At 50.0% G+C, this 12,153-nt stretch overlaps 2 protein-coding genes across 2 annotated transcripts; both read left to right on the top strand.

Annotated features, from left to right (window-relative positions):
• Positions 1 to 107: 107 nt before the first annotated feature.
• Positions 108 to 6,719, top strand: LOC106729208 (zinc finger protein 501-like). The gene is given in 3 exon segments (XM_032460389.1): positions 108 to 1,467; positions 1,470 to 4,977; positions 5,087 to 6,719. Coding segments are annotated over 2 exon segments (1,455 nt in total). The 5' UTR covers positions 108 to 674; the 3' UTR covers positions 2,132 to 4,977; positions 5,087 to 6,719.
• A 4,297-nt stretch (positions 6,720 to 11,016) lies between these two features.
• On the top strand, positions 11,017 to 11,703 carry LOC102512681 (cytochrome c oxidase subunit 6A2, mitochondrial). Its single transcript, XM_006181478.3, has 3 exons — positions 11,017 to 11,178; positions 11,344 to 11,480; positions 11,576 to 11,703. Exons 1-3 carry the CDS (start codon positions 11,106 to 11,108, stop codon positions 11,657 to 11,659), a joined length of 294 nt encoding a protein of 97 aa, XP_006181540.1. The 5' UTR covers positions 11,017 to 11,105; the 3' UTR covers positions 11,660 to 11,703.
• The last annotated feature ends 450 nt before the right edge of the window (positions 11,704 to 12,153 follow it).

Genomic DNA, 12,153 nt, shown 5'->3' on the forward strand with positions numbered 1-12,153 from the left:
AGGGGCGTGGCCAGGCACCTCCTCTCTGACGCTTTTTAAATAGCGCCGCCGCAGTTATTATGCAAGTCGGAAGTTGTAGTTCGCGATCCCAGTTCTCTGACTTGCACAGTCGCAGAAGACACGTAGAGAGTAGTGGTTAATCGTTGTACGAGACAAAGAGGCGCGTGCGGTGCACGCTGGGCTGTGTAGTCCGCGCCAAGCTTAACACACCTAACTTAGGATGGATGGGAAACTCTCCCAGGGTATTCGGATGGGTCAGTGCCTCGGGGGAACCCAGACATCTGACCAGAGTCTCAGTACCGTCCCGTTCCAGGTGACTTGGCTAGTCCGCCCCCAGCGTGTCCTCGGCAGCGATAACCTTTTCCTGCAGGCTCTCTCTGACGCCTCCCAGCGGTGGCCGGGGCACCGAAGTCTGCGCTGACCAACTGAGAACCCCGAGCCAAGCGGAAAAAATCAAGTTCCTAACAGCGGCTGCAAGTGGGAGCACTTGTTCCGCCAGGTGAATGAGAGGGTTAAACCTACCGAGACCGTTCGCTGCTATTTCCTAGAATGGCACGGGCTAGTGGACATTTCCGTTTCCGTTGCTGGATCCCTGGGTCCCAAGTGTCTCCAGCTCTGGTTGTGCTTATGAGCTAAGTAGCTGGTATCTAGAAAACGGGACTCTCTTCACCGCAATGGAGTCAGCGGCGCCAGAAGCTGCAAGGGAGAAGTTGGACGGGGCAGAGCAGGGGGAGAACCGGACGTCAGGATCCCAGGGAGTCCCGGGGTCCCCCTTCAGTTGCGGAGTTGTTACACCCAATCGGCCCTTCTTGATATGGCCCGGGCAGCCGGCCGCTCGGGAAATGATGCTGGGCCTGCAGTACCTACGTAGGTCAGTCTCTGGCCCTAGGGAGGAAGAAGATCCTGCCAGGACCAACTATCCTGCTGTCCCCAAAGCCTTCGAGTGCCGGGAATGTGGACTGACTGCAGCCTATCTCCCTGACGTCGTTCACCACCAAAGCAGCCACGGAGGTGACAAGCCCTACTGCTGTCCAGAGTGTGGCAAAAGCTTCCGACGTGGCTCAGATCTGGTTAAGCACCACCGGGTACATACTGGCGAGAAACCGTACCCCTGTCCCGAGTGTGGCCGTTGCTTCAGCCTGAACTCCAACCTCATCCAGCACCGTCGCTCCCACTCAGGCCTCCGGCCCCACAAGTGTCTAGAGTGCGGGGAGGCATTTGGCCGCAGCTCGGACCTGGTTAAACACCAACGGGTGCACACGGGTGAGAAACCTTATGCCTGTGCGGAGTGTGGTAAGACTTTCAGCGTTAGCTCCAACCTGATCCAGCACCAGCGGACGCACATAGGCGAGAAGCCCTACCGCTGCGGAGAATGCGGCAAGAGCTTCTGCCTCAGCTCTAACCTGGCGCAGCACCAGCGCTCACACACGGGTGAGAAGCCCTATCGCTGTGTCTGGTGTGGTGACAGCTTAGCTCTTACCTGCTCAAGCACCAGCGTTCGCACACAGGGGAGAAGCCCTACAGTTGCTGTGAGTGCGGCAAGAACTTCACCAACAGCTCGGACTGCCTACGGCACCAGCGCACCCACAATGGCGAGCGCCCATTCAGGTGTCCTGAGTGTGACCGTGGCTTTAGTGAGCGCACCCAGTTCGCTGAGCACCAGCGTATCCACTTGGGTGAACGGCCCTATGCCTGCCCAGAATGTGGCAAAACCTTCAACCACAGCTCCAAGCTCCTGAAACCCCACGAGCGCACACTGGCGAGAAGCCCTATCAGTGTCCCAACTGCAGCAAGAGTTTTGTACACAGTTCAAATCTGCTGCGGCACCAGCACACTCACGCTGGCCAGAAGCCTTATGCTTGTAGCGAGTGTGGCAGGAGCTTCCGCCAGAGCTCCCACCTGCTCATCCACCAGGTGGCGCACAGCGGTGAGAAGCCCTATGTCGGCCTGCTGTGTGGCAAGGCCTTTGCCCGCAGCTCCAACCTGGGCCAGCACCAGCGGACACACCAGGGTGGCAGCCCATATCCCTGGCTTAAGTTTCAGCCCCAACTTCAGCCCTGACTTGGGTCCAGACCTCAAGAGGCCTGAGCAGACTAGCACTTCTCAGCAAACCTTGTTTCTGCTCCTCTAGGGTTGCTGGTTTGTGGGCTGAATCAGGGAACCCCAGGCTGGAGGAATCAGAACAGAAAAGTGGACTTAGGCCTGGCCTGTGAGGCCCTGGAGACAGAAGGCCAGCTGGAGGGAGATTTTTTGGTTGGCAAGTGCTATCCATCACTGGCGCAGCTGCTTCAAGATGCAGATACACCTTTGGCAGCTGCTGGCCAGATCCCTTCAAAGGCCTAGGGAGGGATGATGCTAATCACACCCAGAGCAACAACTACCTTGTCCCAGAGGAACAGGGCTGGACACCAGGCAAGCCCCCATGAAGAACGCAGTGGAGAAGGGAGCGGGGTCAGGGGGCCCTAACCTCCAGAGCAGACCCTAAGGAAGGCTGTGTTGTGGCAGAAGGACCAGGCAATTTGAATTTGGGACTATTATGTGAGCTCTGGGGTGTATGACCCCTTTGAGAGAACTCTTGTAAAGAACAGGGTGAAACTGGTGGGGCCCTGGGCCAAAGCAAAGGACGAGGAGACCTGTCTGTTGATTTCAGGGGATGCTTTGTGCCATTTCTAGGCAGGGGCAAAAGGCCCGAGGTTGGTCATCTACCCCTTCCTCTTCTTTAGCCTATTACCTCGCAGGTTCCCCGGGCTCTATCTCTGATCCCTCAACAGGAAAAATGGTGAAGATTCACTTGTGCCCAGACACTGGGGATTGGACATGGCCCTTTTGCCTGGGCCCTGCAGAGGGCTGTCTAAGTAAACAAATGTGTTTCTGTTGGTAAAACTTAAGCGTATATGGAAGCCAGAGGGAGGCTTCCTTAAGCAATGCACAGTGTGTGCCCGGAGCCGAGTCTAAGCTGTGAGGCCCTTCTCTTTCCTCCTGGTAGCTTGCTTTGTTCCTGGGAGGGGCACAGACTGTAGCCTTTTTGAGGTTGGGGGAGGCCTACTGCCCACCCAGTGGAACCATAAGCCCCATGCATCTGGTGCCCTGTCCCACAGTCTTGCCTTTTATCAGGCTTGGTGCATCTAGAACTGTACCCACATAGAATAGGGGCTGAAGGGAAGTAACCCCTCTCTCAGCTTCTAACAGTGTCCAGGCTTCTCTCTTCCTATCTGTGTGACCTCGGACAGGTCTACCTCTTCTGAGCTTCAGTTTCTTCATCTGTAAAACAGGGATGATAATAGTTACCTCTCAGGATTGTGGCAAGGGATTCATGGGACTACCTACCTGAAACACTCGGGTCAAGGAAGTGATTTGGTAAATGTCAGTTCCCCGCTCTTCCTCAAGGCTCGAGCCCTTTCACTGGTGGCATCGGTCCGCAGGCACCACATGCTAGCACTTGCTAGCTTCTCCCAAAGGTTATAAAAATGAGCAAGACAGCCCCAGTCCCAGGGTAGCTTTGTGTCGCGAAGGAGAAGGACTCAGGACCGATGCTGGCAGTGGAGAAAGGGCACTTTCACCTGGAGCAAATATAAGAGGCTTCCTCAAGGTGACAGGTAATGAATGCCACTTGTCTCCTGAAGCTGGGAGCAACATATGCCCCAGGGCACGGGGTCCCTGATGAAGGGAAAGTTTCTTGCATGTTCCCCATCAACGGCACTTCGTAGAGCACAAGCCAGGGCCAGAGTTGGAAGCCTGAGCCAGGCACATCCACAGTAGGCGCTCAATAAATAGTTGTTAAGATCAGGTCCTGTTTATACTCTTCCGAGTGGCCTTTGGGCTCAGCTTCCTCAGGGGTGGATTGTATTCTCTGCAAAATCTCTACCTGCAGATGGATGTTAGGTACGTGGCAGAGGTGGGCGTGGGAGGAGGATTTGTTTGCACAATCCCTTTTAGTTACCTGGAAGCTAGTTTCTCACATTAAGAGGCGCTCTGAAAATACTAAGGCCTGGGACGGTTGAGAGGGAGGGGAACTCAGTAATACTGCCTCCCCTGGGCTGGCCCTTCTTCTGCTTAGGTCAGGACATGAGCTTGGATTCCGTCCAGATCTGTCTCTGATCTCACCCAGTCTTGGGACTCAGGTTCCTCCTCTGAGCCTGGTGGGCGGTGTAGAGGCAGGTGTCGCGGAGTGGGTGTGGCCACGGTCTGGCAGCTGGCAGTCCCGCCCACCCGGAAGCTCAACTGTGACGACTTCGGTGCTTTTTGGGGAAGGGTGCCGGGGATGCTGGAGCAGCACCTCCCGGTCCAAGTAAGATTCCCTCCCTCCTCCCGTCCCTCGACATTCACCAGGAGGACAGGGATTCTGCATTGTCTTTATTTAAATGGTCGATATTTTGTTCACTACGCATTTTTTTGCATTCATTTTGATTTTTTGAAATACCGCATTACAATGTCGTTTATCTTGATTACTGAGTTTGGAGGCGCCCCGTGAAATTCTGTACCACAATTCAGCGCCTCACTCGCCTTCGCCTCACCCTAATCCCGCCTGGGCTTGCGACCCAGCCAGCCTCTTGAACCTTGCCACCCAGCGCCATCCAGCCCCGGCCGCTCGCCACTTCCCTCTACCCCTAGGGGGCGCGAAGTTCCGGCCTCCAGCGCGTCCTATGCACCCTCTGCGCACAGGGAGGAGAGAGCGGCTCGGGGGCGGGGTCGACGCGTCTGCGTGCGCGCGGCTCAAAAATCGCTGGGCGGGGGCAACTGGGTGATCCCTGGCGTGGTACCGAAAACCTCATGCTTGAGGAGAGACCGCCTCTAGCCATTCCTCTCATGTTCTAGTTAGGGACTGGGATGGGGTTCCTATGCAGCGCTTTGTCATGTGCTCACTGCTCTTACCGTTTCGGCCCTTCTTGGGAAGGCAAGGGGACGGGGGCGCGTTTTCTGAGGAAGTGAGAAGCTAGCTGGGCGGCCGGGGCTGGAGCGCCCCCTGCCAGAGGCTGGGTAAGGATGCCCGAGACCCTCCACATCCGGGTCTCCGGGTCTTCGGGGGCAGGGGTCAACGCACTTCCCGCTCCCAGGACCCCCTGCGGGAGACTACATTTCCCAACAGGCCCCTCGGAGGCTGCCGGCCGCGATCTGGCAGTGGCGCCCCTCTCGGAGCAGGACGTGGAGCGGAGAAAAAGTGGGGAAAAAATGTTACTCTATGAGAATTTCAGACGGCAGAGAAGTGCTTCATAGCATCATCCATGGAGTTTCCAGACTTGCTACCCCAGTCCTTGATTCCTTGTTCTCCCCTAGCACAGCACCTCCAACTCAAGTCCCGCCAGGTACCACATCCTATTCGCCTACTTTAGAAAGTTTTCTCAACTCTGTCTTCCCTCTGTTGCCAGTTCTACTGCCTTAAGTGCAAGTCCTTGCCATCATTTGCCTAGATTATTGCAGTAGACTCCTTTTCAGTCTTCTCTGCTTCCAGCCTCTGCATTCTGGTTCATCATACGTATAATCCATCAGTGATAGTACTAGCTTAAACCCCAGACTCCAACATTGAGTCTGATGTCACTCCCCTGCTTAAAAGCATCTGTGCCCACCCTCACCCCCCCAACATGGCCTACAGAAGAGAGTTCAAATGCTTCAACATGACCTACATGTCTTCTCAGTCTGGCTCTGCCCTACCTCTGCAGCTTTACTGGCCACGGCCTTTCAGACCTCTGTGTTTTTGTACTTAACTTTATTTCCAACTTCCCAGAATGACCTTCCCCCTTTTCTGTTACCTAAACTTGTCCTACTTATTATGTGAGCCCCCAAAGCCTTCCCACAGTCCCCTGTCACACCTGAGGTGGTAACTGCTACAGCGTCATTGAGAACCGTCGCGAATGCCAGGTCACATGTCTGACTTCCCCGTAGACGGAGCTCCATAAGGGCAGAGACCCTGGCCTAGTGCCTGACTCACCGTAGGCGCTCAGTAAATATTAATTGAATCAAGGAACCACTTCTGGTTTTTCAGAGTTTTTTTTTTTTAATGCTAAGACTCAGGTTTCTTTCATCCTCATCCTCCCAAGATACAACGTGGACACACTTGGGAAGTTAACCAAAGTGACCACGAAGCTGACCACACCCAATCGGAAGTCTTCCTGGTCATTTTACTTGCCAGTCAATGAGATCATGGTTATGTCTATAGTGGTAACAGAGAAAAGCAACTAAAGACTATGCTGTTTACTTGGATCCAGTGCACTTCACCGGAAGTGGTTCCTTGCATCTGTAAGGATGAGATTATCACAAATTGCAAGGATGGTCTCATCAAATTTTCAGCATCATCAGTGATAGTACAGAAGGGCCTTCAAGTGTATTGTCAATAATCAGCATTTGCAGTGGCAAAATAGTGGTTTAGAAAATATCTGAGATTAATAAGTAATCATTTTAAGGCCTCTTTACATACTAGTTGGTCTAGTGAACACAGCACTTGGATGTGAGATGTAGGGCCCATATGGGAGCAGCAATTTCAAACTGTGGCAGGTGGTCTAGCCGCAGTCTGGCCTTGAGTTACACGAGCCACGAAGCCAACTAAGCACAAGTGTGCCTGGCTCAGCTAAAGTCTTCTGTGTCCCCAGCATTAGATACGTATTTCAGATAAATCAGGTAACAGCATATAGATTTATTTTGATGAATAACACTGTACTATTATGAAATGGAAGAAGAAAATAAAAATACAAAGACTCAACCTATTAAATCCTTAGCAAGTTGGACTATATCTCAATGTATGATTTATTTGACTTAATTCCATTTTAACAAATATCAGAGCCCTTCACTTCAAGTGCCCATTAAGTTTAATTCATTGAAGTCATACATCCTCCAGAATGTTTATTAAAGACATTTATAATGTATCTACGAAAGAAGGCAAAAAAGTTTCAATAAAATGTGGATCACAGTACAGGGGAACAGAAGTAGGAAATGTGTTGGTAAAAGTTTAGAGATATGCTGTCTTTTCACTAGAAACATTTAGCACACAATGAAGACTCAAAACCCCCTCTCATACTGGCTTTTTGTTATTTCATGGAACTGAAAAGCCTAAGAGTACAAATCTTTCTCAATTCTGGTACATCTTGATCGGGGTGGGGGGGGGGTTCAAATAATATTAACAAGGCAAGATTTCTCCCAATCTTTCAAGTCTGCTCTAAAAATGGCTTCAATATTGGCTTTCATCTAAGGCTCCAGTTGAACTCTTAAGTCCAGTTGAAGTACTACTGTGTCTCAACAGCTCCAGAAAGAAGTCCCCAAATTGAGACTCATGGACCTGTGCCCCTCCCAAACCAATCACTATGGCCAGGAGAACGGAGTGCTCTGATTGGCTAGGCCAGGGTCAGGTGGCCCCTCTTAGAGCTGGAGGAGGGAGTCAACCCCACCTGAACTGTGAACAGAAAATGGTGGTGGTAGGGCTGGTGGTGGTGATTTCACAAAGAAAACCCAGGGAGTTATTACCAGAAGAAGACATAGGTATGATGAGCAGATGACACAGAACGACAGATGTCTGTTACAATAAACTTCTAGTCCCTTCCAGTGTCAGAGGAAGCTAACAGCCCCTCTTTAGACCCTATTATCCCATAGAATGAGCTACTGGTGGGCTCTACCCTGATTCTGTCTTACCTCAAACTCCCCTTACTGTTCATTGTAACTAACCCATGTCTTGTATCATCACTAAATTGTCTTTTGGGACAATTCCATTTCAAATATTTGGTCTTAGGGCCTCCACAAACAAAGTTTATATTTAGTAAATCACATATTGGATTGATCGTTGCTTTGGAAAATATGATCATGGTCGTGGTCATGGCGTCCCAGGAAACAGGCACGAGAGAGACCTCCATGCAGTCGTCCCTCCACACCCTTCACCACCAACAGCTGAGGAATGTCTGAAGGGGGGCTGGGATGCTGCCCACTGGGGTTTATTTAACAGCTAGTGAACTTGTTCTTCCCTCTGCCTGCAGCAAAGAAAAACCTAAACTTCTAGAAACTGGAAGCTTTGGCAGCAGCTCAATTAATTATGTGAGAGAGAACTTATGAAACAGTAGTGGGTATAAAGACAGCAGGAGCTGGCTCTGCACTGCCTCTTACACAGAGGCAGTTAAGACAAAAACCACCATCAGCCTAGAAAAGCACAGACTCCCTGTATAGAAGTCTCTGGGTACTTGGGCAGGTGCGCCACAAGGGGGCGACAGCAGCAGAGGATGCTAGCAGCCCTCAGGCCACTGACCAAGTACCAGCCAGAAAAACTCTTAGTGGGAACTTCCAAGCTGAGACCTGGGGAAGAGAGTTCTCAGGGAATTGTTTGGCAATGACCGTCAAAGCTCTGAGCGGAGAGAGGGGCGCTTAGAACCTTTTCATGTAAAAATACCCTTCTTCATTTCTGTTTTCTCCAAGAGTCATATCGTAAGTTGGGAGGGAGCTGGAGGGGGCTGTGTGTGGACAGAGAAGGTCAAGTAACTTTAACTGGAATAAGGCCCCATCTTCTCAGCAGCAGTTCCAAAGTCCAGCTAGGAAAAAGCAACTATAGGAGAAATTCCATCATAGATCAGTGAGGGTGCAGGAATAATTTAGCAGCACTACATAACATTTGATTGTTCAACAAGTTTCCTAAAAAAAAATGACCCCAAAAAGGTTAAAAAAAAAAAAAAAAAGCCCTCCCCCACAAAAGAACCAGTTTAGAATTACCAGGAAGAACAGGTCTGGAGTCCCTTCTTGAAAATATACCTTCCTCATTTTTCTTTCATATATTTAGATTAGATACATAAAACTTATTTTTCTTTTATATATTTAATTCAGATTAGGTGTATCAGCTCTTGATCAAAACTGGAGGCATCCTGTTGGACAGTAGTTCTGAAAAGGCATTTCCATAGAGTTATCCAAAGTAACATGGTTCAAACATTCATTAAATACATATTTTTAGAGCACCCACTTCATGCCAAGTTCAGTGCCGGTGCTGAGGAAAGAACCACGAACACCGCAGATGTCAGCCCTGCCCTGTCTTGCAGATTTCTAAAACCCTGATTTCTAGAGCCTCTAAGGTTCATACGGGCCTGCCTGTGTGTTCTTCCTCTTCCTCCAAGTAGTCAGGTTTTTTCCAGACTGAAAAAACATACTTAGCAGTAGACACCTGTCAAATTTGTGGCTGTCCAGCACCTTGGAAATACTCATCCTATACTGGGGGATTTTCTCCAAGATACAATTCCCACCTCCTGAAGGCAGAACTCAATTTCTCAATCTTTAAAATAATTTTTTTTAAGTTGGGGTGCTGGGGATTGAACCCAGGACCTCGTGCATGCTAAGCATGCGCTCCACCACTGAGCTGTACCCAGCCCATTCCAACCTTTCTTGAAGCCAGGGCACAGGCAATGATGTCAGTGTTGCTGATTGGTGCCCTCTTAATTCTTTGATTCATAAGAGAACAACTCAAAGATGCAAGTTTCATGAAGAATCCATTTTCAAGAGGGGGTGAGGGTGGAAGAATCTGGCTTTTGATGCAATAAAATTATTTTAAGGCAGGACAAGAAAAATTTTAAGCAGAAAATTCTCTGCCCATTTGAGGCACCACCCCTTCCCTTTAGTGTGCATTGTGAATCTGCATTATCCATTAACTTTAGATCCCCTTAGAAGAACAGGAATGCCTGCTTGCCAAAAAACCAAAACAGAACAAAAAGGCAATTTCCTCCTAGCACCAGCAAAGTAATTCCTTGGGAGATAACACTCCTTTCCCAATACTGTAACAGGTCACAATAACTCACTGTATGCATTGTTGGACTATGTAAATTGTCAATATGTTATTCTGATGTATAACCCTTTGTCTCAAACACTTATAATAACTGCCTTGACCTTTAGAAACGTCCTCAGAGCTTTCTGTAAGACTGTCTCCCCAGTTATTTTTTTTATTTTTATTTTTAAATTGACTTATAGTCGATTTACAATGTTGTGCTAGTTTCCAGTGTACAGCATAGTGACACAACTTTATACATATATTCCTTTTCATATTCTTTTTCATTATAGGGTATTACAAGATATTGAATACAGTTCCCTGTGCTATACAGCCAGACCCCACTGTTTATCTATCTTATGCACAGCAGCTAGGATCTGCAAATCCCAAACTTCCAATTTACCCCTCCTCTCTTCCCACCCCCTCCCCCGGCAACCATAAGTTTATATTCTATGCGAGGCCATTTCTGCTTTTTAAACAAGTTCATTGGTGTCATCTTTTAAGATTTCACATATAAGTGATATCATATGGTATTTGTCTTTCTCTTTCTGGCTTACTTTGCTTAGTATGAGCATCTCTAGGTCCATCCATGCTGCTGCAAATACTGTCTCCCCGGTTACAATCCTCAGGTTGGCTCGAATCAAGTTTTCCTCTTCTTTCTTAGACTGACTGTTAATTAAATTTTTGATGACACTTTCCAGGGCAGCACTGATGAAGTTTTTGGCATCCAGTGTCCAGCACTGTGAACTGTGGTGGTGTCTCCCTGCAGCTGGCCCACAGAACGGTTTGTTTCTGGCGGTGCGGACGGTAGTCCTCTCAGGCTGGACCAGAGATACTGCTACCTCAGATTCCCAACTGCTTATCTTCTAAAAACTAGTCAAAGCAAGTTCTGCTCTTTGCAAAGAATTGTTACTAATACATATACTGAGCTCCAGTTATGTGCCAGACTCTAAGCTGGCACATTCCTATATTACTTCACTTAAACTTCATAAAGATCATTTAAGGTACAATTTATTATATATTTTACACATTAAAAAAAAACCCTTAAGTTCAAAAGGACACAATTCATTCTGCAAATATTTAGTAAAGACCTAGCCACTGGGAATAGAGTATTGAACAAAATAGTTCTCTGAAACTATATATATATATATAAAACAATATTGTATTTTAAATGTCCTTTTACTTTGGTAAGAGGCACAGTACAGCAGCTGTCTGGAGAGAAGGATCTCCTGCCAGTCAGGCCTCATTTTAAATATAGAAACCCCCTAAAAATAGCCACTCATGTTACAGACTCAACAGGTGATTGGCCCAAAGAGAGGAGAGGGGAGCCTAGGCCTCACTGAAGGAGACTGAAAGGACAGTGCTGTTGTCCCCAGCTTCTCCCACCGAAATGTCTTTGCCTCTGGGGTCCTTGAGTCGGGGCTTGGCCAGTGCGGCCAAGGGAGACCACGGAGGGGCCGGAGGTGAGTGCAGCCGGAGCCTGACCCCTTGGGTTCCTGACCTTGTCCATCTGTCCCCCAACTCCCACCTCTGGGCCCTTTCAGGGCCCTGGCAACACCCCCACCGGTGATCCTCCCCCGCGCCCCAGTCCACCTCTCTCTCTCACCCGGGCCTGTCCCCTGCTGCAGCCCGCACCTGGCGCCTCCTGACCTTCATGCTGGCGCTCCCGAGCGTGGCCCTCTGCACACTCAACTCCTGGCTCCACTCGGGCCACCACAAGCGCCCCGAGTTCATCCCCTACCACCATCTCCGGATCCGCACCAAGGTACACTGGCCCCCGAGGGCGCGAGCGGGCAGAGGGGTGAGGGGATGCGGGGGCCCCCCAGGCTGACTCCTTGCTCTCCCTCCCTCTCTCCACAGCCCTACTCCTGGGGAGACGGCAACCACACTCTTTTCCACAATCCCCGGGTCAACCCTCTGCCCACGGGCTATGAACAGCCCTGAGACCTTGACTGATGCCCTCAGACAATAAAAGTGTGGAAGCTGTGTGTCCGCAGGCTCCGTGGGGCTCGCGCCGGGAGACCGCGGGGCGGGGCGGGGCGTCGATGGCTCTCTCCGGGCGCATGCGCACGGCGCAGTGGGCGCTCCACCTGCTCTTCCTGAGACCCTGACTTGCGAGGGACTTGAGGGAACATTCTTGATGAACAGGTATGAGATGGTCGCTCCTCTCTCACCTATTAATAATTAGGGCTCTCGGCTGTAAAGAGCTTTCAGATACACAGCATTCTCACAGTAACTGTGGGAGCAAAATGTAATTGTGGTTGCCCCTTCTCCAGGGGAGGAATTTGAGATTCTCAGAGATTAAATGACTTAAGCTCAGGCAGCTCATCAGAGGCCCCGTGGGGACTCAGGGCTGCAGACCCTGAAGTACCACTTTTCGCCTGACACACATAGAGGGCATCTGTGAATTCCAGCTATCTGGAAACAACCCTGATTTC

Source organism: Camelus ferus, chromosome 18, assembly GCF_009834535.1.
Source record: "Camelus ferus isolate YT-003-E chromosome 18, BCGSAC_Cfer_1.0, whole genome shotgun sequence".
In the NCBI taxonomy this organism is placed as follows: domain Eukaryota; kingdom Metazoa; phylum Chordata; class Mammalia; order Artiodactyla; family Camelidae; genus Camelus; species Camelus ferus.

Coding starts and splice junctions, on each gene's coding strand:
- LOC102512681 (XM_006181478.3), top strand. CDS start 11,106: ATGTCTTTGCCTCTGGGGTCCTTGAGTCGGGGCTTGGCCAGTGCGGCC. Junction 11,179..11,343: donor AGACCACGGAGGGGCCGGAG/GTGAGTGCAGCC, acceptor CCCCTGCTGCAG/CCCGCACCTGGCGCCTCCTG. Junction 11,481..11,575: donor ATCTCCGGATCCGCACCAAG/GTACACTGGCCC, acceptor CTCTCTCCACAG/CCCTACTCCTGGGGAGACGG.